Source organism: Anolis sagrei, chromosome 5 (assembly GCF_037176765.1).
Source record: "Anolis sagrei isolate rAnoSag1 chromosome 5, rAnoSag1.mat, whole genome shotgun sequence".
NCBI classification, from domain to species: Eukaryota; Metazoa; Chordata; class Lepidosauria; order Squamata; family Dactyloidae; genus Anolis; species Anolis sagrei.
Window position 1 is genome coordinate 66,436,458 of NC_090025.1, and position 27,265 is coordinate 66,463,722.

General features: G+C 41.1%; 1 protein-coding gene across 2 annotated transcripts in view; it reads right to left on the reverse strand.

Moving 5' to 3' along the window:
* The window catches only part of ACSL1 (acyl-CoA synthetase long chain family member 1), a 65,545-nt gene that overhangs the window by 17,214 nt on the left and 21,066 nt on the right, over positions 1 to 27,265 (reverse strand). For both annotated transcript variants that reach the window (XM_060778638.2, XM_060778639.2), the window contains exons 3-13: positions 24,891 to 25,005; positions 24,656 to 24,720; positions 22,976 to 23,077; positions 19,289 to 19,388; positions 17,579 to 17,757; positions 8,742 to 8,774; positions 8,593 to 8,644; positions 6,909 to 6,982; positions 3,217 to 3,294; positions 850 to 984; positions 250 to 384 (exon numbers count right to left, since the gene is read on the reverse strand). In XM_060778638.2, coding sequence (XP_060634621.2) covers positions 250 to 384; positions 850 to 984; positions 3,217 to 3,294; positions 6,909 to 6,982; positions 8,593 to 8,644; positions 8,742 to 8,774; positions 17,579 to 17,757; positions 19,289 to 19,388; positions 22,976 to 23,077; positions 24,656 to 24,720; positions 24,891 to 25,005 — 1,068 coding nt within the window. The remainder of the gene's footprint in view (positions 1 to 249; positions 385 to 849; positions 985 to 3,216; positions 3,295 to 6,908; positions 6,983 to 8,592; positions 8,645 to 8,741; positions 8,775 to 17,578; positions 17,758 to 19,288; positions 19,389 to 22,975; positions 23,078 to 24,655; positions 24,721 to 24,890; positions 25,006 to 27,265) is intronic.

The following is a 27,265-nucleotide window of genomic DNA, read 5'->3' on the forward strand; positions in this document are numbered from 1 at the left end:
TATATTTGTTCCCAGAATCTACACATAGAGGTAAGGGGATACCTGAACAGATGCTGCCTATTGGATTAAATAATACTGAGCTAGAGAAATAATCTGACTTGATACAAAAACCTTTCCAACATTCTAAAAATTACAGATTTTTTAAAGTGCAGGACACATTCAACACCAAACTATTACACTTGGGATATTATTTTCCTTAAGAGACTGATCACCTCTCTAAATTTTGGAAAATAACAAAATCATAGTTACCTGTATTTTACGGAAAATCATTTTATCCCACAGGCTGTTATTTCTAATTATGCCACTCCTAAGTTCTGCTTCTTTCCTCTTGGAAGCAAAATCCAATATCCACCGCTTAAATGAAGTGTTTGCTTGGCTAAAGATCTGAGAAAAGAGGAAAATATTATTATAGTTGAAGAAAGATGATGTATAGACCCTTCCCTCGTTTATGGCAATTTTTTTCTTATCAAGAGTGACTTGAGAAACTGCAAGTTGCTTCTGGTGTGGGAGAATTGGACATCTGCAAGGACGTTGCCCAGGGGACGCCTGGATGCTTTACCTTCCTGTGAGAGGTTTCTCTCATATCACCGCACGAGAAGCTGGAACTGACAAATGGAAGCTCACCCTACTCCCCGCATTTGAACTGCCGACCTTTTGGTCAGCAGTCCTGCCAGCACAAGGGTTTAACCCATTGTTCCACCAATGACAAATTTGTCTATAAGTGAATCCATGACCAGGCATACTTGTTGTGGTCATGTTTTTTGTTACAGGGCAAGTCCCCCATAGTCCAAAGGGTTCTGTGCTTTTAAAGAGATTAAAATCAATTAAATTGAATTGTTGTGGGCTTACTTTGTCAAACATTCTATTCAGCAGCCTTGGCACAACTGGAAATACTGTGGGCTGCAAAGTTTTTAAGTCATCCATAAGCAGCTTGATGTCTCCCTGAAAAAATCCTATCCGTGCTCCATGGCAGAGTACCACACACTGTAGAAAAAAACATAAAAGAGTTAAAAACAGACAAATGTGAATAACGCAAAAGTATCCAATAACATATCCCATTAAGTGTTTTTCTACCACCATTTCTCCACATTTCAGTGAGTGAACAGGCCCTTTCTTGATTAGTCTGCTCATCATAATACTGTCTAGTCAGTAAATCCCATTTTTGTATGGATTTTTATATGACACATTGATAAGTTGAAGGTTATTATATGGAGAGGGGAAAGTACAGGTCTTGCCTAAGGAGGCCAGCAGCCCTTGGCTTTCACCATCATTTTCCTACCTTCAGGCCTTCCTCCCTTTCCTTATACTGGAAGGAAGATGAGGCTTAGGAGGTCCTTTGGCCTCTGCTGGTCTCTCCCATTTTCCAGCGTCAGAATGGCACCTTGCTTCGTCCTGATGCTGGGAGAAGGGGAAGTCAAGCAGCAGTCAAGGCAGCTTTAGAGATGCGTCACCCGTCGCTTGCATCTTTTCCCAGGCCGGACTTCTCCCAGCATCAGAACGGGGCCTTGCCTCATCTTGTCACTGGGAGAAGGGGGAATCAAGCAGCAGGTGAGGTGACCTTGGAGCCGCTTCACCTGCTGTTTGCTTCTTGGTCTGGGCCGGGCTTCTCCCAGTATCAGGATGGGGCCTCGTCTTGTCCTGATGCTGGGAGAAGAGAAAGGAAAGCGGTAGACGAGGCAGCTTTGGAGCTGCTCACCCGCTGCTTGCTTCTTTGCCTTGACTGGGCTTCTCCTGTCATCAGGACAGGACCTTGCCTAGTCCTGACACCGGGAGAAGGGAGAGGCAAGCGGCAGGCCAAGTAGGTTTTGGAGCCACTTTGCCTATCGCCTTCCTCCTCCCTCATGCCGGGCTTCTCCCAGCAGTGGGACAGGACCGCTTGCCTTGTACTTATGCCGGGAGGAGGGCTCAAGGAAGGTATGCAGCAACTGAGAGAACTCTAGAGGGCTCCCAAGCGCTGCATGCCTCCCTCCCTCATCCTTTCGGCATAAGGATGTGGTGGGCCACCGAATCCTTATGCCCAGAAGACGGGAAATTTTTGAGGGCTAGACGTAAGTGTAAGCACAAGGGAGAGAGGTTCTTCCTCTGTGGCCCCCCGACTCTGGAACTCATTACCTGGAGAGATTAGGAAAGCCCCTACCCTAGAAACCTTTAAAAAGGACATTAAAACCTTGCTCTTCTGCTGTGCCTTTGGTGAGTAGGTATACAACCTTACACTATTGTTTAGCCTCAACGTTCTGTCATTGGAGTATACATCTCCCCCTTTTGTGGGAAAGCTTGATTCCACAACCCCCGTTTTAATGAGCCCTCTTCCGCAAATAACTGCTTCTCCTTATCTCACTCGAGTTTTTAATCAGTTTTTAATTCGTTTTCTTTTAATCATTACATGTAGCCCGCCCACTATCATTGTGATTGTGTTTATTGTAATTTTATATTGTTATGTATTCATATGTGTTATGTAATTATGATGTTGTTGTTTATTGTTTGCGTTTTCGGTTTTATTCTGCTGTAATTTGTTGTCTGGGCTTGGCCTCATGTAAGCCATCCCGAGTCCCCAGTAGGGAGATGGTGGCGGGGTATAAATAAAGATTATTATTATTATTATTATTATTATTATTATTATTTTCATGTTTTGTTTATTTTGAAGAAACCATATTTTTTTTAGAAGACAAATCAAAAGCACAAAATTACAAAACATCAGTATGCAAAAGAATCTCGTAGCATGTTGGAATCTAACTGAAAAACTAAAGTTGGTGTCATACTCTTTCATATTATTATTATTAAGTGCCCAGAGAGAGCCGTGTCCGGCCTGCAGGCCTTAATTTGCCTGTGCCTTATTTCATATTAGAATTTGTTACCATAAGTCCTGAGAAAGTTAGGGAAGGAAAGCACATTTATACCAGTCTTTGAAGTTAATCTCTCAAAAAATCTGACCTCTAAATGTTTTGGTGCTATGATCCCATGATCATCGCAAACATAGTTACTGCATCTTTTTACATCTTAGCCATTTTCTTTAATTTAACCTACCCAGATTTACTTACTTGTGTATAGATTGACAAACGCTGCTCCCCCACCCCAAAGGAGACTTACCTGGGATACTTTTTCATAAATATGTGCCAGAGGCAAATAGGAAATGTGTGTGTCACTGGGATTCAGTGTAAGGCCACTCTGCAAAAGAGGAGACTGCTTAATAGGAACATAAAACATGCAAATGCCTACCTCTACAACTCTTTCAAACATATGGGCGAGTGGCAAGAAGGAAATTAAGGTATCTTCTGGAGAAGGTAAAACTGCTTTCTGTCAGCAATAGGAAGAAGAAAGAAACGGAAATCATTAGGAAATTTTTCAGATAATAGCAGTGTGGTATAGTGCAAGAACAGACAATTGTACATCTCAACTATGTGGCAACTTAAAAGCAATGCTTTCCCCAAAGCCCTTCCTTCCTGCAACAAAAACTTTCATTTTAGAAAGATCTGACATGAAATGTATTCACGATCATTTTTGTTGCCACGGCTGAGATGCCCTTCAGTGTAGAAAATCATTATCTGCTTTATAAATGATCACCAGACTCTTTAGAAAGAACACAAGAAGCATCAGGTAAAGATGGTTAGTATGTATTGATTTCTAGACCCAATTATCTGGCCAAGTGTTTTGTATATCCTATTAAAACTGAACTGATGTTGCTGTTATGTGTGCGAAGTCAACATTTTCATCCTCTGAATAATAGTGTAAGACTCCCTTAACACTGGACACAGTAGGTTAAGTATAGCTTAATATAAGTGAAGGGGAAAAGGTATCTTTAATTGGATTGCTGTGACTTTTGCGGCCTGTATGGCCATGTTCCAGAAGCATTCTGTCCTGACATTTCACCCACATCTATGGCAGGCATCCTCAGAGGTTGTGAGATCTGTTGGAAACTAGGCAAATGGGGTTTATTTATCTGTGGAATGTCCAGGGTGGGAGAAAGAACTCTTGTCTGCCTGAGGCAAGTATGAATGTTGCAACTGGCCAGCTTAATTAGCACTGAATAGCCTTGCAGCTTCAAAGCCTAGCTGCTTCCTGCCTAGGGGAATCCTTTATTGGGAGGTATTTGCTGGCCCTGATTGAGTATTGTCTGGAATCCCCCTGTCTTCTGAGTGTTGTTCTTTATTTACTGTCATGAGTTTAGAATTTTTTTAAATACCGGTAGCCAGATTTTGTTCATTTTCATGGTTTCTTCCTTTCTGCTGAAATTGTCCACATGCTTGTGGTATCTTGAATTCTTTGATCTTGACAACCTGAGTGCACTATAACAATGGCAACTTGGAAACCTACAATTAGGTGCCACTTCATGGAATATTAAAGATTTCAGCATCAAATCCCCGAGTTGTCTGAAACTCATGTGCTGATTATATTCTCGTAGATAAAACAGTACTAGCTTAGGGTCACGCTTCCTTTCTGTTTTTTTTTTTATTATTATTTTTACTGTTAGCCTTAAGGCAGGGGAAAGGACAGCACTAAATGTTATGTGTGGATCCTGAGCTAGATCTTTAATAACCTCCACTTTTAAAAAGACAGCCTTTAATAGCTGAACAAAGGTCTCAAGTCCAATCCTGGGTTACTGATAATACCATAAAAGTCAGCAAGAACATCTTATCACTGAAAAACTGGACAAGAGCATTTGAATCATGGGGATGAAATGAAACCACCCCTTGTATCCAGACTCTCAACTGTGCGAGATGCACAAGCAGGGGGCAAAGTTGAACATAATGCACCAAAGCCATTTAAGCTCCCCGGAGACAGGAAGCTTAAACTAAATATGGTTCCTAGAAATCAGATTGTTACCAACAGATGAAAATGAATCTTCTTGGCTATATTAATTCCATTCAGCAACTATACAGAATTGGGATACTTTCTGAAGATTATTAATCAAATGTTTTTCTACAAATGCCTTTTGTGAGAGTTGTTTAAACTATCTTTTGCTTTCCCTTCTACGAACTAAACCATTGCAACTCTATGTTGTGACTCAGCTTGACTCTGAGTCTGAAGCTGAGCTGTTTGGGCCTTCTGAGCTTGACTTTGGCCTGCAGGATGACGAGGAGGCTGATGGGTTACAGATTCATGTACATGTTTCAATCAGGGCTGATAGTGTGGCTGCTGAAGGAGAAACAGTAAGTCAGTTTTCAGGGGAAAGGAATGTTCCTGCAGTTAGAGAGACTGATAGCGAGAGTGAAATCCCACACGGCCAGATGGAGGATCCGTCCCAGCTGGACCCAGATAAGGGGTTGCATAGCCTTGCAGATAATGAATTAATGAGCAGACAAGATCGTTTGCCATTAAGGCTTCGGAGAAGCACTCGCTTGACCAGCAAGCGAGAAGCCAAAGGTGCCCAAGGTCAACGCAATGCTTTCATGTTCGCAAAGGGTATTTAGTCTTATAGCTGACAGGCAGTTGTCAGTCCAACATTGCTCTTTCCATGTTAACTTCTGGGATTTGACCTGGCGTTTCGCAGCACGCTTTTGACTTCCTGAGTCTGGGATTTGGGTCTTGTTTTCAACTGTTTTACCATGGACTTTTGTTTGACCGTTGCTAAAGGATTATGCTTCATGTTTTTGCCTTTGGATCTTGGGAACTTTGCTTTTACATTTAAGTCTCTGTTTTGCCTATGGAACTATTGCATTTTTATTTCTTTGTTTTGATTTTGCTTTTCTCAATAAATTACAAAAACCTACAGCCTTGGTGTGGTGGTGTCTGGAGCAAGGTGAAAACTACTCTGAGTTGCAACACTCTAAATCATCTGTTAAAGCAGTGGTTCCCAACCTTTTTTTGACCAGGGACTACTTGACCAGGGATCACTCCTCAACATTAGCACCAAAAGGGTTACGAATCAGTTTTTGGTCAACTTTAGATTCGGTTTGGTTATCTGGGGTGCTGAATCTGAAAATTGCATTGGATAGACCACATCAGCTCTAGTTTCTGATACAAAACATATGCCATCCAGTAACCGCCATCTGCTCTCCCACAGAAAACAATATTTTATAAGTCTCAGCACTATAAGAGGGTTTTGAAAGACCAGCCGCTCTCATTGCAACAATGTAGTAACGGTAAGGCCACAGACCATATTTTAGTTCTTGTGGACCACTGGTGGTCCATGGACCACAGGTTGGGAACCACTGGGTTAAAGACAACAGTTTGCAAATAGAGTAGTAACAGTGGTTATACCTTATTTACTCTATTCTAATGCTCTTTTTTTACTAAAGTATCTTCCCAAAACTAGGGTGTGCATTATATTCACATAATATGGTAAACACCTTTTTGAGTTTTGGAGTTTTGAAAATTGAGGTGTGCATTAGTTTCGATGGCGCATTAGACTCGAGTAAATACAGGTAGTTAACACTTTGTCACAAGTTGGAATCACAGACAAATAAAGATGCCAGGAGGAAAAAGGTCTAGGTCAAGGGCCAAAATTAGGACTGTGATAGCATCAGGCTAAAGTGTCACATCAGGAACAGATTCTGAGTGATATTAGATAAGATATTTCAAAGACATCTATACTCTGGACTAGAAAAAGTGAAAATAATTCTTAGAACATGAACAAGCATTGGAATATTTCATATTACTGCAGAAAGCCAAGTCACTATTAAGTAATAAAGCAGACACAGGATAATATGCTTCAGTATATCTTTCTGAACAAATACACCTTGTGAATTTATGTGAACCTTGAGGTCAGGGTGTTTTATAAATCATAATAGACTGTAAATTAATCCATACAGTAGCTTTGTTAATTAATCTACACAATAAGTTGTTTAAAAACAATAATAATACTGTACTAGACATATGACTAAAGCTGCAGTCATGGTTCATTTGAGTGCTTCCTGTCCAAGTGAGACATGCTCCAAAATCTTGTTAGTTTTTCAATCTATGAAGATTACCTCTGTAGCTTTCACAAATGCTGACATATTGCTCACTATATTTTGGTGAGTAATCATTGCTCCTTTGGGGTTCCCTAAAGGGAAAAGGCATGTTAAAAGGCACAATAGTGAAAACCTAGAAATATCAAGTTGTTAAGTTTATGAAAACAGATACAAAATTAATTCAACCAGGTAGTCCTTCTTCCTCATATTTTACTAAAAGACATTTAAAGGCTGGAAGAACCCATCCTCTATGTAACTTTTACCCTCCCCTTCCTCCAGAAGCCTTTATGCATTATCAATAACTTTGGATTCACAACAATCTAGTTGAAGAACTGTTTTTATAGTATCAATACAGCATTTGGGTTGCTGCGAGTTTTCCGTGTTGTAAGGCCATGTTCCAGAAGCATTCTTTTCTGACGTTTTGCCCACATTTATGGCAGGCATTCTCAGAGGTTGTGTGATGTCTGTGGGAAACTGGCCGAGTGAAGCTTATACATTTGTGGAATGTCAGGGTGGGAGAAAGAACTCTTCTCTGTTGGAGGCAAGTCTGGCTGTTGCAACTGGCCAACTTGATTAGCACTTAATGGTCTTGCAACTTCAAAGCCTGGCTGATTTCTGCCTAGGCGATCCTTTGTTGGGAGGTGTTAGGTGGCCCTGATTGATTCTTGTCTGGAATTCCTCCGCTTTTTGAGTGCTGCTTTTTATCTACTGTCATGATTTTAGAGTTAATAATGTTAGCCAGATTTTGTTCATTTTCATGACTTCCTCCTTTTTGTTGAACTTGTCCCCATGCTTGTGGATTTCAATTGCTTTCTATGTAGTCTGATATGGGAGTTGTTAGAATGGTTCTCAAATAATATGCCATGTCCAGGTTGGTTCATCAGATGCTCTGCTATGGCTGACTCTCAAGTTCAATGAGTCTGCAGGGCCTTTCATGTTTCTTGATTCATGTTTGTGTGCTGCTGCCTTTTGTGGTCCCTAGGTAGACTTGTCCACAGCTGCATGGTATATGGTAGACACCCGCAGAAGTGAGAGGAGCCCTCTTGTCTTTTGCTGAACATAGCATTTGTTGGATTTTCTTAGTGGGTTTAGATAGTTTGTAGGTTTCCCTATGCGGTCAGTGGTTCTATTTACAGACCTTCTAAGTCCAATATAGGGAATTCCAGAGAAGAATCAATCAGGGCCAGTTAATATCTCCCAACAAAGCATCCCCAAGCAGCAGTAAGCCAGGCTTTGAAGCTGTAAGGCCATTAAATGCTAACCATCTGTCCAATTGCAACATTCACACTTGCCTCAAACAGACAGGAGTCCTTTCTGGACATTCCACAGATATATAAACTTTACTTGCCTAGTTTCCAACAGACCTCACAACCTCTGAGGATGCCTGCCATAGTTGCAGATGAAATGTCAGGAGAGAATGCTTATGGAACATGGCCATACAGCCCAGAACAGTCACAACCACCCACTGATTTGGGCCATGAAAGCCTTTGACAATACAACTTATGTTAAGATTGCAGTATAGTTTTTGCATAAAGTCAAGTGCATGATTTAAAGCCATTTACACACTCATATATATTTACAATTTACTATGGACCAAAAGATGCCCATGTTTCTCCATTTTGTCATCTAGAAAGAATACCCCAATTCCCCTAAGATAGGTGTTGTTCTTTCAGAGCAACTTTTAGAATTACAACAAATATACCTGTGGTTCCACTGGTGAAACAGATTATGGCTAGGTCTTCCGGTTTTGGAACCTAACAAGAAATCAATCACTAGTTATTCTGATATTTAAAGAAGAATTAAACATTTTAGTGTGTTGGTCTTGTGTATTAGAATAAATGTAGGACTTACTACAGGCTTGTGCTTGCGAGCTCTTCCCAACACCTTTAAAAAAAGAAACAGAAAATGGTAAGTTAATTGAAACTCTGAAAACCATCTTCAGAATTTCCACATCTTTTGCTGTGAACTATTGCAGGGAATGTACTTTTCATTAGCTAGTTTCTAGTGATGATCAAATTATGTTCAGATGAAAAACATGTTGTCTATCCAGTGTCATTACCTAGATTGCCCTTACACATATATGTATTTTTTTAAAAACTTGTATTTGCTTTAAAATGAGTTAACAAAAACAAGTTCAGGTTTTGAGGCCAATCAAGCATCACAATTTGTACAAAGTTTTTGAAGATTTATGATCTGTAGCGAACAAAGTCTACCTCATTCAACGAAGAACTAGTTAACTCTTCTTTTTCCAATGACAGTATAGCAAAGATGCAGATGCAACTTATCCAATTAAAGACGAACCTGACCTGAATTAAATATATTTTTGCATATCTATATTAAAATTTATCTTGAAACATGTTTGGGGAAATATCAGAAACATACGATATTCTCAATCATTAAAATGATAACACTATGCTTTTTTAAAAAAAAACACACATTCTTTCTCATGCATAATGTCATGCTAATAGTATTTATTTATTTATTTACCACATTTATATCCTGCCCTTCTCAAACCTGAAGGGGACTCAGAATGGCCTTACAAAGGCAACAATTCAATGCCATATATTAATACATCAGTAAATAAACAAAAACGTTAAAACCAAAACCATTAAAAACATAGCATTAAAAAACCAATTAAAATCACATCATCCAAATTGTATTTCAGGGCAGGTTCAAGTTGTCATATTAATTTATAGTCTCGTATTGCACTACTCCCGTTACTGGCCAAAAGCCTGATTCCAGAGCCATGCTTTCAGTATTTTCATGAAGGTTAGGAGGGATGGGGCAGATCTAATTTCACATTGGCTAGGTGCCACCATTGAGAAGGCCCTGTCTCTTGTCCTCATACATCACACTTGCGAAGGGGGTGGGGTGGGACCGAGAGCAGGGCCTCCCCGATGATGTTAACCTTCGGAGTGAGTCATAGAGGGAGATACGTTTCGACAGGTAAGCTGTGCCAGAACCATTTAGGGCTTTATAGCAGAGCACATGACAATGCTTTTTCTATAATTCAGTTTAATGGAGAAGTAATAAAAGTCTGTTTATACTATTCTGACTGTGTGTGTACACATACACACACACACCTGCCTTCAAGTCACTTGTCAAGCTTATGACAATCCTATGAATTTCATAGGGTTTTCTGTAGTAAGGCATACTCTGAGGTGGTTTTGTCTGTTCCTCCTTTGAAATGTAGCTTATAGCTTCTGGTATTCTTTGGTGAGTTCTCATCCAAGTACTAACTAGGCTGACCCTGCTTAACTTCCAAGATCAAATTGGATCTGGTGCTTTTTGGTTACTTAGACTATCCAATCTGAATGTAGTAGTGCTCTTTTAACAGAACACTTTATAGCTTCAATTTTCTGACTGCACTGGAGGGAAAGTAGGTAATAGAAAATAACTGACAAAATTGTAAGACTGCTTGGACTGATTGTAAGTAAGTCTCTACTTTGGGATCCAAGTACACTGTTTTGGGAGCAGTGACATAAATGAAACCAGTGTCTACATTTACTAAGGCTCAATCTGCACTGCCATATAATGCAGTTTCATAATGCAGTTTAACTGTATTGAACTAGATTATATAGCTCTACACAGCCATATAATGCAGTTAAACTGAATTATGAAAGTGCGTTATATGGCAGTGTGGATGGGGCTGAAGATATTGTTAAGTGAAACATCTGAAGCTGCTAATTTTATTTCTGGTGACATTAATTCTCAGTTAATACAGAGATAAAACAGGACTGGCTATGCCTGGATAATTAAACCAAGATAATTTTGCAGTGGTTCCAATTGCATATCTGATGCCTCCCAAAATGAGTTAAGCAGGTCTATCTGGGGTTGCCTATGAAGACTGTTTGGAAGCTTCAAGTGGTCCAATGGGTGGAAGCCAGATTTCCCACTGGAGTGGTGTACAGGGAGCATACAACTCCCCTGTTACCTCAGTTGACTGTCTGCCTGTCTGCTACTGAGCACAAATATAGGTTGCTTACCTGTAACCGTATTTCTTTGAGTGTCAATCTGTGAAATTCGCACCTATGGGTTTTCCTGTGCGCCTGCGCAGCAATCCGGAACATTCTAGAGTTTTAATCAATTTTTTAATGATTATTTTAAGAATATATGTAAGCCCCGCCCATCCCCCGCCCCCCCCAGTATATATGCCGCCAAATGCGGCTTGGCCGGTAGTTCCCCGGCGCTAAACAGCAGCCAGGTTAGAGGCATGACAAGTGGGGAGGACGGGCGGGTTGTGCGAATTTCACAGATTGACACTCAAAGAAATACGGTTACAGGTAAGCAACCTATATTTCCTTGTCGTGTCATCTGTGAAATGCGCACCTATGGGTGACTTAGCAAGCTACTGGCCTGGAGGCGGGTCATGCCACACAGGAAAGAGAACAGCTCTGCCAAAGGCGGCGTCCTTTTTCACTTGTATGTCCAACTTGTAGTGAGAAGGAAAAATAGATGGTGTAGACCAGGTAGCTGCTTTGCAGATCTGTTCACGAGACACTCATCGCCAAAAAGCCTGGGAGGTGGACACAGAGCAAGTTGAATGGGCCACCAGGTGAGTAGGTGGATCTTTGCCTGTCAATTGGTAGGCTAGGCGGAATGTTGAGACACTCCAAGGGGTTGACCCCTGAGAGGTAACAGGGTAGCCTAATTTGTCTTTCCTGTATTTTAAAAAGAGCTTAGGGGATTTTCTATATGTAGATGTCCTATGGAAATAAAAGGAGAGAGCTCTTTTGACATCTAAGGAGTGAAGGGCAGTTTCAAGGGGAGATGATGGGTTAAGAAAAAAGGCTGGGAGAGTTATGTCTTGTGACATATGAAAAAAGGAGACTACTTTCGGGAGAAAGGTAACATCGGTACGGAGAACAACTTTGTCCTCATGAAACCTAATATAAGGTGGGTCAGACCGGAAGGCTGTAAGCTCGCTAACCCTCCTGGTGGGAGTGACGGCCACCAGGAATGCCGTCTTCCATGAAAGGTGAGAATATGATTGGAGGCCATGGGTTCAAAAGGTGGTTTGATAGTTGTGACAAACTTAATTACAGACTCCACTGGGGGGAGGGAAAGGAGGTAAGAGGGTGGATGTTTTTATAACCTTTGAGAAACAATTGAATTAAGTGGTTTTGAAAAAGGGACAGTAAACCCAATTTCCTTCTAAACGATGAGATGGCTGATAGGTAACATTTTAGAGAGGAGAGTGAGAAGCACTTATCAGAGAGGTGGACTAGAAAATCTAATATCATGGGTATTGGGCCTGTATTTGGTTTATGCCCAGATGTTTCTGTGAATGGCTTGAAGAGGGACCATTTATAGTTATAGGACTTTTTGGTTGCTGATTTGTGGGCAGCGAGGAGTATACGTGATACTTCCTTGGATTGGTTTAATGCGGTCTGATCATCCACGCCGTCATGCGGAGGGATTGGAGGTCTGGGTGAAGTACCAGTCCGTTCTCTACAGTGAGAAGGTCCGGAGTTGGTTTGAAGTGGAGAAACTCCCTGTTGGAGATTTGGAGGAGTGGTGCAAACCAGTGTTGCCGGGGCCACCAAGGGGTGATTAGCATGCAATCCGAGTTGTCCTGGATTATTTTGGCTATGACTGGGGATAGGAGAGGGGGGGGGAGGTAGAGTAGACCTGGAGTCTAGTGGAGTAGGAAGATTTTTCCGAGACAGCCTGGGGGTGCATGGGGGCGGAGTCTTGTGCAGTAAAAGGGCAGTGATTGTTTAGTGGTGATGTAAAGAGATCTATCTTGGGTTTGCCCCATTGAGTGTGATGGTTTGAATTGTTTGGGGTGGAGGTGCCACTCGTGATTGTTTTTGGATGATCTGCTCAGGGAGTGTATTGTCCTGTCCTGGGAAGTGAATGGTCGTGAGAAGGACATTTCTCTGAATGCACCACCCCATAATCGTGTCGAAATGCAGAGTAGTGTTTGTGAGCGTGTTCCCTCTTGTTTGTTGATATAATATTTGACCGCAGTGTTGTCAGTTACAATTTGGGCCATGCGGTTGGATATAATGCGGGTGAAAGCATGAAGAGCTTCTCCACCGCCATCAGCTCGAGGGTACTGATGTGGAAAATGGCGGTCCTGAGGGGACCAATGGACACTAACTTCGAAGTCCTTGAGTGAGTTGGAAGCCTGAGTTGGAAGCGGCTGTTGTGAGGGACATAGAAGGACGGGGTTGAATGAATGGCATCCCCGATTGAACATTGTACTCTTTTGTCCACCATGATAGGGACTGGAGGACACTGTGTGGGGAGTGTAGGACCCGGGACTGGGGGTCACAGAGAGGATCAAATGTTTTGGGACCTCATCCAAAAAAGGGGTGTATGGAGTGACGTTGGTAGTAAAAGACATGTGGCCAAGGATAGACTGGATGGCCCAAGCGGAGGAGCTTGGGAGCGTTGGAGGTTGAAGATGGCTCATTGTAGGTTGGAGAGGCAGTCTCCTGGGGGGAAGGCTCTCTGCATCCTGGAGTCTATGACAGCTCGTATGAATTGGATGTGTTGTGTTGGGCAGAGAAGAGATTTTTCTTGGTTTATGGCCAGGCCAAGGTCCTTGTGATAAGCGAAATGGAAGAGAATTGAATGGAAAATTGTTATGTTGAACTGTAAAAGTTAGGAATCTGAGGTGTGATTGTCTATTTGTGATGCGAAAGTAAGCATCCTTGCTAGGCAAGACTCCTCTGGATTGAAGGGGAGTATGTTGGGAAGAGTGACCATGCGGAATTTACGTGGTGTTTCCCAAGGTCGAAAATGGGACGTAGTCCTCCATCTCTTTTGTCTACTAGAAAGTAGCGAGAGAAGAAACAAGAGGTGGCTTCATGTGATGGTATGGGGAAAATAGCTCCTTTGTGAAGTAGAGAGTTAATTTCTTTCCAGATGGTATGGAAGGGTTGGGTGAGGAAGATGTTTCCTACAGGGGTGTAGGTATCAAATTATATAGCATATCCCCCGTCAATTATGTCCAGGACCCAGGTGTCTGTAGTAATAGGCTGTCAAGCCGGTAGGAAGTAATGTAGTCTGTCTAAATATGTAAGTGGTAGAGTTGGAGTGGGGAAGGGGGATGGTTAACGTTATAGTAAAAATGATGTTTATTGTTGTTAGTGGGTCTGATACCACAGTACTGACCTCTGGAGGGAAGAAGAGGTCGTGTCAAAGTTGTAGAGGGGGCATATGGTGTTTGCCATCCTCTATAGAAGGAAGTGTTGAAAGGTCTGTTGTAGTATTGGGGACGGTAATAATAAGAGCCCCAGCGTTGGCATTGGTAGGTGTATGGCTGCTGGCCATACTTGTAGACTATTTGTTTCATCTTGTGTTAGTGTTGTAGTTGTGAGTCAGTTTCAGGATTAAAGAGTCCTGCTTCATCCATTGGGAAGTCTCCAATAAGTGTGTATTGAGATAGGGAAAAAATAGCAGTTCGAAACCAGGCATGGCGACGAAGGGCCACTGAGCCTGCTATGAGTTTGACTGAGGTGTCAGCTGTGTGCTTTGCAAGGTCTTTTGAAGGCCAGATAACAGGAGAGCTTCCTGTTTAAAGGCTTTAGCCAAAGGTTGTTCAGATGGAGATAGTAAATCTAGATAAGGAGAGGTTCTGTTCCATAGAAAGGTTTATAGACACTCATGTAGGCTCCATAATGGGCTATGCATGCAAAAAGGCATGCTGAGGAATAAATATTTTTATTTATTTGTTTATTTGTCATGGAGTGCAATTTTTTCTTTTTCTTTTCTTTTTTCTTTATTAGAAGGGAAAGTCTGGTTTTTCTGTATAGGCTTTGGTTGAGCATCAGTTAGTATAGAGTTTGCTTGGGCATCTTAGATAGCCATGAAGCTGAAGAGAGATCAATACAATAAAAAAAAATATTTAAATTTTATTTCATTATTATTATTATTTTTGTTCCTTTAGGAGTTGCTGGAACCATAGGCACAGCAGCTCCTGTATTCTTAAAAATTTTGAGAAGATAGGGCAAGGTGGGCAACACAGTGGTGGGGGATGTGGGGGTTTGTTGCTAAATAGAGGAGAGACATGGGTCTGCAATTGTATCTGATGGTTCTAGTGCAGAAAGGTTGAGGGCTCTGGCAAGTCTTATTAGGAGGGCTGAGAATTTTTGAAATCCTCTTAACTGTTGGGGAGAGGGGTCAGGGTCTGGGAGGGGATCCTGAATAAATGGCTGAGGTTCTGGTTCAGTTTGTTCTTCTGGAGAATGAGAGAGTGTGGCAGTAGGAGGTGCATGTGGGGGCTGTGGTATTTATCCGGTGGATGAGCATTGAAGCCTTTGTTGTGATATATAGTGATCAGGGGAGAGAGAATGAGCCCTCTTGGGAGGAGGGATGGGGGAAGTTTTAAACAGAGGCTGGATGGCCATCTGCCAGGGGTGATTTGAATGTAATATTACATTTGAATGTAATATTCCTGCTTCTTGGCAGGGGGTTGGACTGGATGGCCCATGAGGTCCCTTCCAACTCTTTGATTCTATGATTCTATGGGGGATGGTTTGGCAAAGGAGAGGGAGAGCAATAGCGGTGCCGGGAGGGCTGTGCTGATGAAATGGGATGGATGGAGGGAGGAGTCTCCCGCGGTACCGGGGACTCTGGCAAGTCTGGGAAAAGCGGTGGGGAGGGCTGAGGCAGGAAGGGGAGGGGGGAAATGGGGGGATTGGCTGTAGGCTGAGTTTCTAGCTCAAGATGAGGAGGCAAGAGTTCAAGGCGGAGGAGGGGGGAGGGATCCTCCATTTGGAGGATAGTTGGGGGAGGCTCCTGTAACTGGAGTATGGAACCGGGAAAACTGGGGCATCGGTTCCAGTGCAGGGGGACTCAAGGGCTGAGTGCCAGTGAGTTGCCATCCCTTTTTTTGATTTATTTGCTTTTTCCTTGATTTAGCAGACCTCACGGTTCCAGTGCAGGGGGACTCAAGGGCTGAGTGCCAGTGAGTTGCCATCCCTTTTTTGATTTATTTGCTTTTTCCTTTGATTTAGCACACCTCATGGTTTGTTTGAGGGTTTGTTTCTCTCTCTCTCTCTCTCTCTTTCTTTCTTCCAGCGGCTGGCTCCGCTAGGGAAGCACTTGCCGTAGTTGAGTCACGCCTATCCCCAGCATGTGGGGAGGGAGGCTGAAAAGGCTCTTGCAAAGGGGAGGACTGGGTGAGGAAGGGAGCAATTTGCAGCGGCAAAGCACATTCATACAGGAGGGCTTTAGCAGAGTCTCTCCCAAGTTTTGAGTCTCTCCCAAACAAAAGGAGGCATTTAGTATGCCTATCAGCCTCCGGGAGATTACCTCCACAGGCTGAGCAGTTTCTTTCTTTCTTTTTAAATAAAATAAAGGGAAGATATTCTAGCCTGAAAAGAGTCGTCAGCCGGTCCGTGGTCGGAGTGGAGAAGGTAGGCAATAGAGGAAGAACAGTCCAATAGGTGAATAAGTCAGAGAAGAAGTTCGTAGATGCTGCAAGTTTAGCGCGGAAAAAGGAACTACCGGCCAAGCCGCATTTGGCGGCATATATACTGGGGGGGGCGGGGGATGGGCGGGGCTTACATATATTCTTAAAATAATCATTAAAAAATTGATTAAAACTCTAGAATGTTCCGGATTGCTGCGCAGGCGCACAGGAAAACCCATAGGTGCGCATTTCACAGATGACACGACAAGGAATTCAAAGTGTTGTCTTTAGCCTATAAACAGTTCTGGCCTGGCTTACCTGTCAAAATGTATCTCCCTCTATGAACCACCTCAGAGGTTAAGGTTGTCTGGGGAGACCCTGTTCTTGGTTCTACCTACTTCGCAGGTGTGGTTGGTGGGGATGAGAGACAGGGCCTTCTCAGTGATGGCCCCTTGCCTGTGAAACTCCCTCCCTAATGAAATCAGGTCAGTTCCCTCCCACCTGACCTTTAGGAAGAAATTAAAAGCGTGGCTATGGGACCAAGCCTTTGGACAGTAATGCAGTGCAATAAGTGAAGTTGGAGTATGTGCAATAACGACTGGAACGGCTCCTGGAATATGATTTCGGATTCTGAGGTTTTAATAATTAATGTTTATATTTTTTGAATTCTATGTTTTAATGTATATATTTATCTTATTATATATTTGTTTTATGTGGCATTGAATTATTGCCCATTGTAAGGCCGCTCTGAGTCCGTCGTCCCGTCCCCCCTCCCACTTTCAGGATGAGAAGGGCAGGGTATAAATACAGTAAATATATAATAGTAAGTCTTTTCAAATTCAGTAGTCTAACAACAGGAAGCATGTAGCCATCAGCACCACTAAATACTTAGAGGTGGAATATTATGTTCAAGACTCTCAAGGAAGGCATCACGAAATTGTAGTGGACAAATACAAAACAGAATCCCAAGAAACATTAGAATATACTAATTTGTGTATCAGATTTATGTCTGATCTTTGCTACAGTTATATTTCATGAATTGGGGTTACAGAGAGTTATCAGAATGCCTGTTTGATTGTAACTATTTCAGAACTGACACAACCTTTGAACCAGACATGTTAGTCTGCGTTATCTTTTAACATGGCAAATGTTTAAAATCATTTACACATTGTGAAAGAGCAGCAGTCCAAACTTTATCCTTTATTCGGCTGGTCAAAGAGCAGCATTTTGTAACAGGCTAAAGTTGGCTCCTTTCTTGCTGCTTAAGGCATTTGGCTGCATCATCACAACTGGAAATTGTCCCCGAAGCTGCTTTGCTCACCTCCATTTCTTTCATACTAATGATATCCACTCCGTATTTCTTTCCACGAGCCACAAGATCACTGTCAAAGGGATCCATAATCACAACGGTTTTGAGTACTGATATTTCTCCCTTCTCAATGCTATCCAGAAGAAGTTTAGCTTTTTCGGGTTTATCACAAAAAACCAAAGCAATATCAGCTAAATTGAAAAGAAAAAAAAGGACAATATCAGAAAATGAACATGTCAAATTACTCTGGGACTTCCAAATTCAAACTGACAGCATTTTGGAGCATAATGCTCCTGACCTCACAATCATTGGGGGGGGGGGGGGGAACAAGCATGGATCATCGATGTTGCAATCCCAGGCAACAGCAGAATTGACGAGAGGATTTAAAGATAGAACTGCAAAGACTCTGGCACGAGCCAGTAAAGGTGGTCCCAGTGGTGATTGGCACACTGGGTGCAGTGCCTAAAGATCTTGACCTGCACTTAAAAACAATTGGCGCTGGAAAAATTACCATCTGACAAAATTACCATCTGTTACTCGGATCTGCACACATTATTCGCTGATACATCACACACTCCTAGACACTTAGGAAGTGTGTGACATGTGATCAAATACAAAAGCCAGCAAAGTGATCTTGTTTGCTGTGTACGAATCTTGTTGTGCATCAAATAATAATAATAATTTTATTTCTTACTCGCCTCTCCTTGTGGCTCAAAGTGGGTTACAATATCGCTAAAAACAGATAATCATCTAAAAACATTCTATAAAATACACATATTGAAACATATTTCTACAAAATACATGTTAAAATACACAAAATAAAGATTAAACATAAGACACAAGTTTAAAAACTTGTGATTAAAACTGGCTGGGTAGAACTAACTAGCTTAGCTTTTACATACTATGTTTCCTGGATATAGTTTTTAAACTGTTTCTTGATGAAAGGCTATATGCCTAAGGGTTTAGTGCAATTCAGTAACTTTCCATTTACTTTGTTGCTGAGATTTTCTAAAGAGACCTATGTGAAATGCAGCTCGCAGAGTTTTATTCCAACTGCTACTTCTCCCAAGTGAGTTCAACTACAAAAGAGACTTTTCAACTCTCCGAATCTACAGTAAGTACTGATTACTTCCCACCCCATTAACATTTGCTTCATCTCATTACTTGCTATTCAGCTGCAGTCAAAACTTTTAGAAGAAGATGCAAAGTTAACTGCATGGTGTGGTAACAGACATCCTACTATTGTTGTTCCTGTGTGCTTTCAAGTCATTTCTGACTTATGGTGACCTAAGGAAATCCTTCTGTGAGGTTTTCTTGACAAGATTTCTCCTGGGAAGGTTTATTATCGTCATCCTCTGAGGCTGAGAGGGTGTGCTAAAGGACAACCAGTGGGTTCCCATGGCCAACTGGGGATTTTGAACCCTTGTCTCCAACATGCAAACCACTATACCAGGGGTCCTCAAACTATGGCCCTCCAAGGTCATTTACCCGGCCCTCGCTCAGAGTCAACCTAAGTGTGAAACTACTTGAAAGTACACCACAACAACAACAACAACAACCCTATCTCATCAGCCAAAGCAGGCCCACACTTCCCATTGAAATACTAAGTTTAGATTTGTTAAAATTGTTCTTCATTTTAATTATTGTATTGAAGTCTATTTTGAACTACAAATGATATATGCAGTGTGCATAGGAATTCATTCATTCAAGCACAACACATACCTTTATTTACAATGAAGGTGATAGCTTCTTCTCCAAGAGTGTCATACAGAGGGACAGGCACCAAAGAGTAAGTGTAACATCCTTGTTCAATAATAACCCACTGAAAGACAAGCAGAAATAATGTAGGACTAATTTGACAGGCACAATGGTACGGACAGCTTGCCTAGTTTATATCTTTCTACACTCACATACAAACACTGATATGAGTTCGCATAGCTGGCTTTCAAAGCAAGAGGTTCTCATCCATGTAAATACACAGCAATGAGGTCAGTTCCACACATTACATCAGAGAAGACTGGCATTTTCCTTGCAGGAAACATTATTATGCAATTATCAGAATGTCCATTTTAAAAAATATTTATCTGCAGGAAATACTGCTAAAATCAGGTTTTCCAGATATGTATTCACTGGTGTAGTTTTCCTGCAGAAGTCTACTGAATGAATGTGCATACATTGTGAGCCAGATTCAGAATCGGATTAAATATTTTGCCTTCAAGACAGCAAGTTAAAAGTTTGTTTTGTTTTTAAGCAAGGCTCTTTCCCCACACATGAAGTGGTGGCTATAAGAGTATATAGAAGTTGCGACACCAAAGTTGACAAAGCATGACTGACTTTGTGGGTTTTTGTTTAGTGTTTTAAATTAAAACACTGCAGTGCACATATTTTGGCTCTATACCAATTTATACATCTTCTTGGCTGACTGGCATGATGCAATCAATCTATATTATGTTCACACCCAAGGCAATAAGAAAACTGAAGCATACCACCTAAACCATGACCTAAGACAAAGTATCTTGATCTCTAGGCTAAATATCATCTAAGCCTGCGGCTCTCAGCCTGTGGGTCCCCAGGTGTTTTAGCCTACAACTCCCAGAAATCCCAGCCAGTTTACCAAGCTGTTAGGATTTCTGGGTGAAGGCCAAAACATCTGGGGACCCACAGGTTGAGAATCACTGATGTAAGCATTATAAATATGGGAAGAGACACAAATACAGAGGTAATTTATGTACAACGGTGAAAAGCTGCATTCTTAGTAGCATATGTGTTGTAGATCAGCCTGAGACTGATGAGTTCGCTGATGTTTTAGAGATAATAGTGCGATTGCCTGTGGGGTTTCCTGGGGCATGAAAGGATGAAGGTTTAAGTCAAGGGAATAATGCTTCTCTCAATGAGAAATCTGGCTCAGAAAGTGCAGGCTTTCAAGATTAGTCAAAGGAGTCAGAGACTGAAACATTAGATAGGGAGTCGAGTGGAGACTCAGGTGATACAGAAGCCTCCCAGGAAAAAACACCTGGAGATACTGAAATCAACAAAGGCCTTAGTTTACAGATCAGAGCAGAAAATAGGCATTGCAGGGCAGAGTGATTGCATGAGAAAGCATGGGAGACGAAATTTCATGGGTGACTTTTAATTGGCAAGTTGTTTACTTTGAAGTTAGTTCAGGCAATGTAGCCTTTGAATAAGAAGCTAGGCTAGAATTCCTGGTTCATGTTTCCCGTCAAGCCTTTGGTTTTGGGATTCAAGTATACTGGAGGTTTCTATGTTCCTGTTTTTGTATTCATGATCAAGTTTTCTTAAGGATACATTTTGCTTGTGGACTTAAGCTGTTCTTATATTTTTGGCGATTTTTGGACTGTATTACCTATGAAGCTGTATGAGACATTTGGATTCCAGATGGATTATTGCTTATTCCTAAGCCTTTTTTTTTGGATATACATCTACTTTACCTATTCCTGATTTTTCCCCCTACACTTTTGATATGTTTTATAATAAACTGTTTGCTTGTGTACTGGACTCATGCATGGTGCTGTGGTCATAGGGGTTTCCAGGCCTGGGGTGCAACAATATGTCACTGTCATTCAAGCCCAAAGTCACAATCCCTACTTGAAATATACTATCTGCTTTGTGCCAAGAGCAACATGTCCAGTCCAAATTATGCTAGGTACTCCTTTGGAGAAGTTCACATTTCATTCCAATGGCATTTGCCTTTTCTACTAACAAGAATGTACATTATTTCAATTTTTTGTTTTACCAAAACATTTGAGAAGAAACCAGAAAAAAACTGTTTTTCTATTTCATGTCTCTAACTAGTAACCTTGGGACGAGCACATGAAACAAGCACTGTCAGTTACTGAAACCTCAGTAACCATGTATGTGGTTATTGTGTGCCTTCAAGTCTTTTCCAACATATGGCAGCCCTATCCTAAGATTTTTTGGCATGCTTTTTTCAGAGGAGGCTTGCCTTTGCTTTCCTCTGAGGCAGAGAGAATGTGAATTGCTCAAAGTTACTCATCGTAGGTTTCCATGGCTCGCACAACAGGGATACAGATGCTAAATAACCATTTTCTATATTACTTTCACAGCTAAGCATGCTATACTATAGGTTTTTATTCATCACCTATGAATCATGATAGGTATTGTGTAACAGCCTCATTTTCACCCACTGAAGACAAAGTGTTTATCAACATCAAGTCAATACCTGAGGGAGAATGCCTGAAGCAGGAAGTCAGAAGTGAAACAGACCCAATCCTCAGGCTATAATCTCCACAAAGGAAATATACATTCAGGAAGAAAGGGAAGGATGACAGGAGAGGATTGACAGGTTTTTAGATTGTGCAGGACTCTGCCAGCAGTACAAGATTAGCTACATGATAGGTATATGTACATTTCATTTTTGCAGAACATTAACTAACAGAGTACAAGACAGGACAGCCAAATCACTAGCAGATTTGAGATGCGATGCCCACTATGCATGTGCCAGGAAGTTTCTGATAGACCTATTTTCTCAAGTCCTGTGAAATAGTAATTAAAAAGGCCAGTTCTCAAACAAGAAATGGAAAACACATTGTTCTTCATATGTTACACTGCCATTTCTCATGTCTCTACTTCTAGAGATCCTGACTAGGGATGATGATAAGCAGATTCCAACACTATCTGGAGGATCACTTGTTCCATTCTAGTCACAAACACTTAATTCCTCCTTAATCCAGAATAGCATGCTAACCATGACAGATACATCCAACACTAAAAACAGCAATAACTACTGTAAAGGTTTCCCTTTGACATTAAGTTTAATAATGTCCGACTCTGAGGGTTGGTGCTCATCTTCATTTCTAAGCTGAAGAGGACACATTGTCCGTAGACTCCTCCAAGGTCATGTGGCTGGCATGACTGCATTACCTTCCTGCTGGAGAGGTATGTATTGATTTACTCACATTTGCATGTTTTCCAACTACTAGGTTGGCAGAAGCTGGGGCTAACAATGGGAGCTCACCCCTGGATTCGAACCACCGACCTTTAGGTAAGCAAGTTCAGCAGCTCAGTGGTTTAACGCACTGCGCCATCGGTGGCTCCACCCATGGATAAGTTCATGCAGGTTTTTTTTGGGTGGACTATTTGACTAAAATTCTGGACTTATACATGTGTATGTAGGGCAGGTGACTTAAGCCAGTGTGCTGAACCATGTCCTTAACTGAAAAGCAAAAAAAAAAAAAACAAAAAAAAAACAAACCAAAAACTAAGTAGACCGGACTGCAGTTTGGAAAAGTGATTGTGAGTTTATGGGAGTTGTAACAGAAAAGTACCTTTTCCACACTTTGACCAAAGAATTTTTTAAATTAAACACAGAGCTATGCTACTGAACTATTTCATTCCCTAAAATTTACTATTTGAAGGACTCTTGATTACCTCTGGTCTGTTCTGTGAAAAAAGTCCTATGAATTGATCCGAAGATGGCTTGAAGCCTTTGTTCACTAGTGCAGAACCAATACACTCTGCTCTTTCCGCAACCTAAGGAAGAAAGGGAGAGTGGAGAAACATAAATACCATATCTGTTACCAATTCTGATTGCTTTTAAATGTCTCAGTTTTACCTCATTCAACCCTTCAGTTACTTTTAGCCACTTTGCATATTTTACACAGATGGCACAATACTTAATCTAGGCTGTATGTTGTTAGCGGCCTATAGCAAATCCTTGCCAGATCAAGAAAGTGAAGCAAGATATATGATTTACACACACACCAACACACTACATTTTTTTCTGAAAGTGCAGATTAATTCTAGTTACAAAAAAATGTCTTTCTATAGCTCAGGTACATAAAAAGCGAAGGGGCAACTATTAATTTAGGGAAGTCCCATTTCATCACATTCCCCAAAAAAAAAATGTCAGGAAAAATTCTAACCAATAGCCAAGCAATATCATTGTTGAAATAATACAACTAAAAAGAGTTTACATTTCATTTCATTTTCTTTCAAGCGTGTACACTGACCTAGAAAAATCTGCAGTAGACCCTGCATGAATGGATGTTTTGAGCATAGCTGGACCTCTGAGGAAAAAAATCAATTTCCTCAGGTCTCTAGGAAGTTCATCTGTATCATATAGCTAAAGCCCTACTAGAGTCAAGGGAGTTCCACAACTTTTATGAGCATTCATTTGTACTTGATACAGGCTATGCAGGAGACATGTTTCAGACTATATCCGGCCCGCAGGCCTTCATTTAGGGATTGCTGATGTAATCCTACACTTTGATACCTCCAGAAAATATACTCCACTGATTTCTGCTGGGCTTACTTCTTAAATGCAAAGATACAGAATTGGGGGTTGCCTGGCTCGATAGAAGTACGTGTGAAAAAGATCTTGGAGACCTCGTGGGCAACAAGTTAAACATGAGCCAACAATGTGATGCGGTGGCACAAAAAGCCAATGGGATTTTAGCCTGCATAAATAGGAGTCTAGTGTCTAGATCCAGGGAAGTCATGCTACCCATCTATTCTGCCTTGGTCAGACCACACCTGGAATACAGTACTGTGTCAAATCCTGGGCACCACAATTGAAGGGAGATGTTGACAAGTTGAAATGTCTCCAGAGAGGAGTGATTAATATGATCAAGGGTCTAGAGAACAAGCCCTATGAGGAGTGGCTTAAAGAGCTGGGCATGTTCAGCCTGCAGAATAGAAGGCTGAGAGCAGACATGATGGACATGTATAAAAATGTGAGGGGAAGTCATAGGGAGAAGGGAGCAAGCTTGTTTTCTGCTGCCATGGAGACTAGGACGCGGAACAATAGCTTCAAACTACAGGAAAGGAGATTCCACCTGAACCTGAGGAAGAACTTCCTAACTGTGAGAGCAGTCCAGTAGTGGAACTCTCTGTCTTTGGAGGCTTTTAAACTGAGGATGGATGGCCATCTGTAGGGGGTGCTTTGAATGCGATCTTCCTGTTTCTTGGCAGGGGGTTGGGCTGGTTGGCCCACGAGGTCTCTTCTAACTCTGTGATTCTATGATTCTAAGTAAATATGCATAGGAATATGCTGCAAAATGCCTTTTGCAATTGCAAGTCCCATTGCTAATGATATCACTATGCACTTACCTCCTTGTAAGTCATCCATTCATATGGTTCATTTGGTTTCCTTACTCCCAAGCAGGGCCCATTGTCTGGGGGAATATAAATAGTTAATGGGTTAAGTAACTTAACAGCAGTTGCTTCCTGGGAGAGATTCAGTTTCACTTCTTTACCAAATGGCTCATTCAGCACTTTTAGATAATTATCCTCAAGCTTTCAACTCATATACAATCTGTTACTGTTCCTTCTCTGAAATACTCACTTGACACATGTATTCCTCTTTGGAAGACATCATAAACTGTTCTCACATCATCATAGTAGTAAATTATTGGTTCGTCACTGTCAAGTAGTGATGATCTTCGGGCATGCTCTTCACCCTGCATGAAGTGAATTAAAGTTACATATTTAGTTCTCTGAAGACTTCAGTGCAACATCCTAAACATCAATAGCTGAATGGTTCAGGTATTGGAACAATTTACCATATTAGTGAGAAAGCCAATGCATACTCTGGTCAAAGACAGATTTCAGTGCTCAAATTATTTACAGCTGCTGAGGGAAACTATCTCATGAATTTTCAGAGCTTGGGAAATTTACTTTTTTTGGACCTAGAATTCTCAGAATCTAGTACCTGGAAAATCCAGAGTTTGATTACACAGGCAGGCGGGATTCTGGTACTCGCAATTCCAAACAAGTTTTGATTCTTTTATATAGATTCCAATATATTAGAAGTGTCAGGTACATTCAACCTACTTCCATCTAAATACCTAGTTACCTAAAAGAACCTACTTGCTGTATTTAAACTGTTCAGCTAGGAATGCCATTTTCACTAGGGTCAAAAATCTTTCAAATACTCATAGTTTACATATAAACATGATTATCCATGTACATACCATTTGAACTTTCTTTAAAATTACACTGACATAGTCAGTAGAAAGTATCCCAATAATGTTGTGTGAACAATGATCAACACGCAAGTCATTGAATAAAAAAATAATTACAAGGCAAGTATTTTACAGTAAGTGGAAATGTTTCACAGTAAGTGAAAGTGTGCCATTGCAATCACTCACTCTGTAACATTCTTCAATGTTATGTAATTAAAATGGCAAACATCACTCAACTGAGAAATTCCTATTTGAACACACAAAGTGCTAAGTAACACTGGCTATAGATTGTTGTTTGTAGGCAAAGTTCTGGTCCCCTAATGTGAACTCCTGTGAGAGGTGCCATGTGCCACCAAATTCAATTGTCCCCCAAATTTCATTCACACACACACACATACTCATTTGCAGCAAGGCTCTGGAAAAAAGGCTTTAACTCCCTGGAAGGTAATACAATTGCTGGTTCATGTATGTGTGTTGCTCTCAACCCTCAGATAGCATCTCATCTAATTCTCTAGGAATGAGAATTTAGTCTCTTTTCTTATATCCAACTCTGCCCCTCCATCAAAGTCAGTTTCACATATCACACGCCAGTGAACCTGACTCTGTCATTGAGTACATCTTCTTCATCACACTGATGACACTTCTGATTCTTAAAACCATCCTAATTGTAATCACAGTACTCTGATTTTTTCTGCTTTTATGTGTAGCTCAATAACAGCATAGTAAGCAGCCCCATGTCTGGCCATGTTATCTGCAGTCAAAGCAAGATTGAATATTAGGTTCAACTTTATACCCCTTGCCCTTTAGACAGAAATGCATCCTTCCACATAAACTTTACACTAGTTGGAGACTAGCTACAATATTGGCATGGGCTTATGGTACAAAGAGCAATGCCACAGATGAGAAACTTATATATCAAGTTAATACTTAGCATTCACTATTTTCAGTGCCTTGTCCTTTGGGCATACATTTTTACTGCCCTGTAGGAGTTAACGTTGGTAATGTTCTCTGTTACAAATTGGGAATTTCCATGGCTTTCTGGTCAAGAAAACAATGGCAAATTTGAACTGGGGAAATTCCCACTTAACTGGAAGAATAAGAAAAAGGGCTGGGAATAGTATCACCAATTCTTATGTAAACACTGTTGCTGGCACATCTCTTGAGACAAAAGTATCCCCAGAAGATACTTAAACTTACTTACTTAAGTAAGTAAGATATACAGTTGTGCTGGAGAAGCCGGTGTGGAACTGCTATTAGGATGCTGATTCAAGCAAAGTAAATTATTATAGCCAGCAACATATAAATTGCTAACCAACTATATCAGATAAACTGCTGAATGCCCAGGATTTTCAAAGAGTTATTACCAATTGTTGGCTCGTTAGGTTATGGAAAGAGTGTGTCAACAAGCACTGCCAATAACTAGGTTGAAAGAATGGCATATTGGCTCTTATTAAAAACATGGTCTCAGTTACTTTGCCAGCACAATACAGGAAAGAAAGGGGGCTGGTCTGGGATTTCAGTAATCCTGAACACACCATCTGAGGATGGAGTCACACAACACAACAATAAATTTATGGGAACAAATAGGGAATAATATTTTCCCCTTTTTTCTTAATTGTCCCTGAAAAGGGACACAGAATCCTTATGGATCAAGTAGCTGCCTAAAAGAGAATTTTTAAGAAATACAGATTCCCTAAATTGTATAGAAATTTAGTTATAAACTAAAATGTTCTATACTGCAATTTGTAAGTTTCCT